The sequence below is a fragment of the Ziziphus jujuba genome, chromosome 12, assembly GCF_031755915.1.
Source record: "Ziziphus jujuba cultivar Dongzao chromosome 12, ASM3175591v1".
NCBI classification, from domain to species: domain Eukaryota; kingdom Viridiplantae; phylum Streptophyta; class Magnoliopsida; order Rosales; family Rhamnaceae; genus Ziziphus; species Ziziphus jujuba.
In genome coordinates, this window is record NC_083390.1 from 23,726,554 (window position 1) to 23,734,605 (window position 8,052).

Below are 8,052 nucleotides of genomic sequence, written 5' to 3' on the forward strand. Positions count from 1 at the left end.
TTTTATTTTTTTTTATTTTTATTTTTGAATGTATCAGAAAATTTCAACCAGTAATATATAATTTAACACATTCCAAATGGAAGTCTCAAATTGGAAAAAAAAAAACATCAAGTGAAGACCATACTAAAAGAACACATTGAATTTCAAAAGACCACATTACTTTTATCTTAAATTTCCAATCCATACTCGCACCCTATTGACTCTTGAGATGGGAGATATTTTGGCATGTGAAGCAGAGGTAAACTTTGTTGCTGTTAAGGTGCTAAAATGCTTTCTTAAATGTAAAGTAATCACACTACATGGAATTCAAGAACGTCAACATTAAGAAGGGAAAAGAGGAAGATCTGAAATTTGTTGATTACATATTTCAATGAGACTGGCGACTCTAGGTAATGCAATATCAGCAACCAATGAACTACAATTTGTTTCCACAAGCTTGACTTTATCGAGATTAGTCAGTGGGGAATGAGGATTGCAACCCTTTCAAGAGTCAATTTAAGTAATGGGAAACAAGGAGCCTATTTAAAATTTATTCATTTACTTCAAAGATTAGAATTAAAATTTCTGGAGTTGGGAACATAATGAGAAGGAGGACGAACAACCAGAAAGAGGCACCAAAACAGGACTTATCACATCGCGTATTACATATATATATATATATATATATTGAAACAATAACAAAGATAAGTCAAATACTAATTAAATGAGTAATATGAGAAATAAAAAGTGGTAAAGATAACAGAGACTCAGATCTTACAAATATCTGCGCAGAAGTTGTAATTTGGCAATACAATGCTCTCATATAAACCCTGTAAATTTCTGCGGAAAAAATTCACCGTCTTAGATTGAAACTGGTATAAATTACATATTTTTGTTGTTAATCTTTAATACATGGTTTTTATTACCTGAATGAGTTAAGAAAATCCATCTTTGGAAACTTAAGACATCTGAAGTAAAAGCGGTTATGGAGGGGAAGCAGAATGCAATAGACCAGATCCAGAGGTTGAATAGCAGTAAAAAGTAGGGAGCTCAAACCCCTCCATTTCTTGGGTAAGAATTTCAATCCCAAAAGCAATTTGAAACAATAGAATAGAAGAATAGCAGAAAGAATTGTCTCCTGAAGTGGAAAATTAAAAGGAAATCAACAGCATAATAAGAGATTCACTGTTGGACCACTGGGTGTGGCCACAGCGAAGAAATGAACAGGGAATTAAATTGATATTGAATTTTAGATCAAGTATAACTAGTTTTATTCTAGGTCAAGGGAAGAGAAGAAAGCAGAGTCAGTGGTTTTTATATTATGAAAGGAAATACCTCAAGGTCTATCCCATCTAATGATAGCCTTTAGCAAGATAAAGCACATGTACAATTAAGAATTGCAAGTTTTTCATAAATTAAGGGTTCATTTCAGAAGATGAAAACTCTAGACATAAAAGGACACCTTTTCCATCTACTGGATATGGCACATCCATGCTCATAAATATATAAAAATGGAACATAGGAAGAATAAAATGAAAAAACTCTCCTAGTATCATATTTAAACCCTCTTTTTACAACTTTAAAGAGCAGAAGAACCATGATAACAACCATCTGAAAATATGTTATGAAATGTCTACATTCTAAAGAGTTAACAAGATCATACAGTTTCTAACAAAATTCAAACATGATGTTATCCTATTCCAATGATGTCAATCAAGAAAGTGCACCCACTGATAATCACATGGACTGGATAGTTTGGACTTTTCATAACTTCCTTTTGCATCTTCTGCCCAATACTGTGACTTGTAATAGGAGGAGAACATCAGATAATTAATCTTTCAAGTATTAAGCCTACATTCATTGTTAAAGGTATGAAAAGATGCACAAGGTTATGTTCACTCAACCTGGCCCATAATTTGTGCACCCCACTACCTAGAATGAAGGTCAATGCTGTCATATGCTTTAAACATCATGCAATTTTTTTTTTAATTTTTTTTTTCTGTTTTATTGAAACTAAACACATATATTTTCAATAACATGTAATACATGGATTTTGTTAAATGAATAAATCAAGAAACTGTATACTTAGAAACTCAAACATCTGGAATAAAATTGGTTATGCAGGGGAAGCTGACTGCAATCGACCAAATCTACAGGTTTGAGTGGCACTGGATAGTAAGGAGATCAAACCCAGAAATATTAAAGGGAGTGTACAAGAATGGTTTGATGGTGTATCTACATCCTCTCAATTCCATTCCCAAGGCCTACATTGGAGGCCGAAGTGCATGCCAAACTTTCCTTCCAATTGGAATTCGGTCCTTCCTTTCACTCTGGACACATACCCTCTTAAAATTTGTAGTTGCATATCAATTGTGTTTCGTGATATATATATATATATATATATTTTCCCAATCCATAGTTCCACGCTATTAGCTTTTGAGATGGGGATATTTTAATATATATATAATTTAAAGGTAAACTTTTTGCTTAAAAGGTGCTGAAATACTTTCTTAAAACGTAAAGCAATTACACAATCTTTTACTACATGAAAAGCAAGAACATCAAGATTAATAAGGAAAATATATATATATATATATATATATTCTGTTTGTTGAAAATACACTTTTAAATTCCGTTAGCTATTGAATGAGATTAGGGACTCTAGTAGTACTACTGCAGTATCAGCAACCAAGAAAGCTGTGCAATTTGTTAGTTGGAGATCTCCTCCATTACTAAATAGAAGCTTTGCTTTATTTGAGATCGGTCAGAGGGGTCTGAGAGTTGCAACCCTGTCAACAGTTCATTAAAGTAATGAGAATCAAGGACGAAACTATAATATTGACATATATATCTATACTCTAACAAAGATCAAGGAAAAGAATATCTTACAAATAGCTGCACGCAAATAAAATGCTGCCATATGCTTTAAACATACTAAATTGAATTTCTGCAGAAAAAAATTCACGGTCTTACATTAAAACTGGCATATATCACGTTATTTTTTTTATTGATGTGTAATACATGGTTTTTCTTACCTGAATAAGTTAAGAAAGTCCATCTTCTAGGAACCTAAACATTGAAGGTAAAATCGGTTACGCAGGGGAAGCTGACTGCAATAAACCACTAGCGAGTTAAAACTAAATGGCAGTAAATAGTAGGGAGCTCAAACCCTTGCATTTCTTTGGTAAGAATTCAAATGCCAAAAGTTCTTTGTAGCAATGTTATAGCAGTATAAAATTGTTACCTGAAGACTGACATGGTCAAAAAAAGCTTGTAAGTTGGTATCTGCCCTCAAGCGAAAGTAAAAGCTTGGTATTATTGAAATCCCGAGGGAACTGAGAATGGTAACCCTGTGAAGATCAGTTCATTAAAGTAATGAGAGGCAATGAAGATTTAATAGTTTTTCCATGTACTTAAAAGATTAAAGATAAAGATTTATGGAGTTAAAAGAGAAGAATATGAAAATGTGTACATTGACGCAGTTAACAGAGAAGCAGATCTTACAAGTAGCTCTAAAGAAATTACAATTTGGACATACATCATGTAAATTGCTGCATAAAATAAGCCACTGTCTTAGATTGAAACTGGTAGAAAACACATATTTTTCAAACAATGTGTAATACATGGTTTTTAATACCTGAATGAGTTGAGAAAGTCCATCTTTGGAAACTCTTACAGCTGAAGTAAAACAGTTTTGCAGGGGACGCTGACAGCAAAAAGACTATTAATTACTTGGATTACAAGAAATGAAAGTTTAACAGTTTCATGGGTGAGAATTCGAATCTCAAAAGCACTTTGAAACAATTAAAGTGATTTAGGGTAGCAGATATAGTAGTTACGTGTAGACTCGACTGGAATGGTCAAGAAGAGCTAGAAAACTAAAAACTTCGCCATTATTGACTCAATATTCTCCCAAAGTTGTAACTGCAATTGAGAGAAGTTGGAAATGAAATCTTATTACATGATTATTAAAACAGTGAGGAACTGAGTATATTAGTTGCAACAACCGTAGTGGGATATATTTACCCCCGGGCTGTGGCAGCAAGGGAAAAAAAATGGCCAGACAATTGAATGGGTATTAAATATTGCATCAAGTACAACTACTTTTATTTGAAGGAAAAAGAGAATAGATAAAATTATTCGGTGGTTTATATCAGAAAATTTGATCCACCTTACAATGACAGTGAGACCATGTATATAATTCGACACTTCCTTGTCAAATATTCAAACTCATAATATTTTAAACTGGAAAATGTAAACATCTACGGAACTAAAACCATACACGGTAGTATAAGCAGGAGACGCATGTTGGATTATTGTAACGATCATATTATAATTTTAAACAACGACAAGGAAAAAATTTTAAAAATCGATTAATGTGATTGAGAATATACACCAACAATTCTCAGATGGGGCAAACAACAATTTCTAAGAAATTTTAAAGATGAAATTAAAAATAATAAACAGTAAAATGAATGGGGCAATCGAGAAAGCTGAATTAGTTATGGAGAACTTTTAGAATGAGTGGCGGTTATATTGAGTTCGACTAGAAACAGAAAAGTAGTAATGATAAAGTATTACATTTGAAAGGGTGTAAAAGAAAAATAGTAATAATAAAGAGCCCGAAAACGTTTAGACAAGATGGACAATCATGTGTAGAATACATATCGTTGTTGACTTATTTATCGTCATATGTATACGATATGTGAGGGATGTGAGCAATCTTGGGCCAATCTTCCCCTGTCTCTCTCTGGCAGCGTGGAATTAGTAAATCAGAGACTCCAATATCCAATACAGAAAGAGATTCTGGCAGCCTTTCTTCTGGCAAGCACTAAAGAAGTGTGCATTTAGTAATCTGCAAATTTTGAAGGGAGGTGAGGTTTCGAAAGGCACTGGCGTTTAGTGATTTGAGCTCTGGAAGATAACAGAGCTGAAGAGTAGTCAGAGAGGTTGGCAGCCCCTCATCTTCGTCTACCAAGCACCGGAACTGACGGCATGCTATAATGTACAATTTTTGAAGGGAAACAAGGCATCCAAAACCCATCCCATTTAAGGATTTGAGGTTTGGCAGCAAATTGAGATTCAGAGAAGTAAGAGTAGTGAGCATCCGCAGATTGCACTCTATGGGTTCCGCAAACACCTTCTCACATTGGTTTATTTGAAATGACTTTAAGTTGCAGGGCCAACCCTCTTCCGAAAGTGACACTACTTCATTGCATTCAAATATTTTAATATTTTTAATGTTGAAGGGCAATTTCCCCTGTGGAAACGACTGCATTGTTGGACAATATTGTAAATGCAACTCATCAAGCGATGGATATTCACACCTTAATAATAAACCCACCAGATGGTCACTACTTCCACTTATGTGAAGATTGGTCAAGGATGGAAGATAATCTGGTATGCACGCTCCATTTAGCTCCGGACAGTCTGAAAAAATAAGATACTTAAGATTTGAGAAAACTCCACCACCAACTTGTTTGCTCCATCCCATCAATGACCACTCCTTCCACCGTTGCATATTTGAAAACCTTAAATATCGTAATGAATCAAATGGTTTACTGTCAACTAAAGAAGAACCATCACAATAAAATTCATAGCCTATTCTTTCCACCAAATCAAATCCCTCAATCGTCAGGAGTCGTAAGGAAGGTAATTGTCCGAGACATGGCAAAGAACAACAATTTTTACAACCAAATAGGCTCAGAGAATATATACCAAAGAATGAAGGATGTCCTATCCAACCTGGGAAGCTTCTACCTCCATAATTTCTAATTTCCAGTCTTTCAAGATTATCTGTGTGAGGTTGAAGTCTCTCAAGTACCTTCCATGCTCCATATGAATCTTTAGTACTATCACCCTTCCACCCCTCGATCAGTTCACGAATAAGCTTCTTATCCTTCAAATTGGCCTCCGAAACATCTTCAACATTTACTACATTCTCAAGATTTGTAATGCACAAATTACCATGCAGATTTTGAAACTTACGTTCAATCTTTTTGCCTACAGCAAACTGTCTTAAACTTTCCAGATTTTTCAAGTTCAATAGTTGCGGTGGCATCTCACTTAAACTTGTCCCCAAATGTTGAGATGTTGCAAATTGCTTAGCATTGTGATATTGGATGGTAAAACAGTAAGCTCCTTACAGCCATTCAACTTTAGAGTATGCAAGTCGTGCAAATTACATATCGTGTCAGGTATCCTTTCAATTGCGCTATAAGATAAGTCTAAGTACCTTAGATGCTGCAAATTATCAATTGTATCAGGCAACTGAGTAAGTTCAAGACAAAAATACAATATTAGTGTCTGCAAATTGTGCAGTGAACAAAGTATATCAGGTACTTCTTTAATTTCAGAACCAGAAAAATCCAAATAACGTAAAAGCGTTAAACTACCAATTGAATCAAACACCTTTGTACTAAGAGGATTCCTATGTCTAAATGTATTTCTAGGCATAGAAAGCACTCTTAGGTATTGCATTGATTGCAATTGTGTAAAACTTATGTCGTATTGTTCTTTGGATATAAACCCAGCATCTAATACTAGCAAAGTGCGCAAAACCTTATTTTCACAACCAGCTCTTAATTTCTTGATATCATAGGACTGATACCTCAAAAGTGATAAATGACGAGTCTTTTTTGTCATAAGGCCCCATGAGTAGTTGTCATCCAACGTCAAACAAGATTCTCCTGATATAAATTGAGCAAGATCATTCAGAAGATCATGCATGGTAAGTCCACCAAATGAGGAAACATGAAAGAATGACCTCGATACTAGATCTTTAACATATTCATTTCCAACTTCTTCCAGTGGCTTGTTTCTATGGGGTTGCAAAAGATCTTCTGCCATCCAAAGTCTAATTAATTTTCCCTTTTCAATTGTATAATCTTTGGGAAATATTGAGCAATAAGCAAAACATCGTTTTAAATGTTGAGGCAGATAGTAATAACTCAACCATAAAGCTGGAAGAATATTATTCTCATGTTGTGGTAACTCCCATATATCACTCTCTAGTATGTTTTCCCAAGCCTTGGGATCTAGTTCCGAATGCAAAAGACCACCTAGTGACTTTACTGCTAAAGGTAGACCTTTGCATTTTTTTATGATTTTTCTACCAATTACTTCCAAAAGATCTGGATATGCTATTGGCTCTACACTACTGAAAGCATGTTTTGAAAATAACCGCCAAGAATCTTCATCCGATATCATTTGCAGTTCATGCTTTGGGACATTACCAATCTTTGCTGCAATGTTTTCATTGCGTGTTGTTATGATGATTTTACTTCCATTTGCAGCAGAATCAAATGGAATCTTTAATGCACACCAAGTTTGATAGTTCACATTCCATATATCATCAAGGACAAGGAGAATTTTTTTCCCATCCAAAAACTGCTCCAGTTTATGTTGAAGTTGAAATGTTTCTGTGATACTCCATTTTTCTGATTCAGTTACAGCCTGATAAATCATTTTTGTCAGGGTAAACACATCAGATTCATCAGACACTGTGATCCATGCTTTCACATCAAAAGGTGTCTCCATGACTTTGTTGTCAATATCCCTGTAAACAAGCTGAGCAAGGGTGGTCTTGCCAATCCCACCCATGCCAACGATGGGAATAACACATATTTTGTCACCACCCACTTGATGATCAGATAACAGCAGCTTCATGATGGCTTCCTTATCAGCATCCCTCCCATAAATATCAGATTCTTTAACCAAAGTAGCTTCAGATATCCTTCGAAAAGGTCTGGTTTCGACACCTTCAATCAAACGAAGGCCATGCTTTTGTTCCAGAATAAATTGCTGGGTGCTAATTATATTCTTTATCCTTTCTTCTACTTTCTTAACATCGAATCTAGATGGTAGGAAGTTGCGTACCTTGAACAGCATTTTTCGTCTTCTAGATTGATTAGCTTCCATTTTGGATCGTAAAGCTTCATCGTTGATCTCAGGAACCAAGTCCTCTGCATCGTAGATTGTGTCTTTGTGGTCCTGAAGCCACTCCCTCACAGCTCCATCAGTGATTTGTTTCCTCTCACTATCGTTCAGTAATTTTTTAGCTGTCAATAACAT

General features: G+C 34.9%; 2 protein-coding genes across 2 annotated transcripts; both read right to left on the minus strand.

Annotated features, from left to right (window-relative positions):
* Positions 1-4,810: 4,810 nt before the first annotated feature.
* LOC132800168 (putative disease resistance RPP13-like protein 1) lies at positions 4,811-6,040 on the minus strand. The gene has a single exon (XM_060813189.1). It carries the CDS (start codon positions 6,038-6,040, stop codon positions 4,811-4,813), a length of 1,230 nt encoding a protein of 409 aa, XP_060669172.1.
* A 5-nt stretch (positions 6,041-6,045) lies between these two features.
* On the minus strand, positions 6,046-8,052 carry LOC132800169 (putative disease resistance RPP13-like protein 1). Its single transcript, XM_060813190.1, has one exon. The coding sequence runs from the start codon at positions 8,050-8,052 to the stop codon at positions 6,046-6,048; it is 2,007 nt and encodes a 668-aa protein (XP_060669173.1).

What these genes read in the sequence shown, in the direction of transcription:
- LOC132800168 (XM_060813189.1), bottom strand. Translation starts at nt 6,040, where the DNA reads ATGCCACCGCAACTATTGAACTTGAAAAATCTGGAAAGTTTAAGACAG.
- LOC132800169 (XM_060813190.1), bottom strand. Translation starts at nt 8,052, where the DNA reads ATGTTATTGACAGCTAAAAAATTACTGAACGATAGTGAGAGGAAACAA.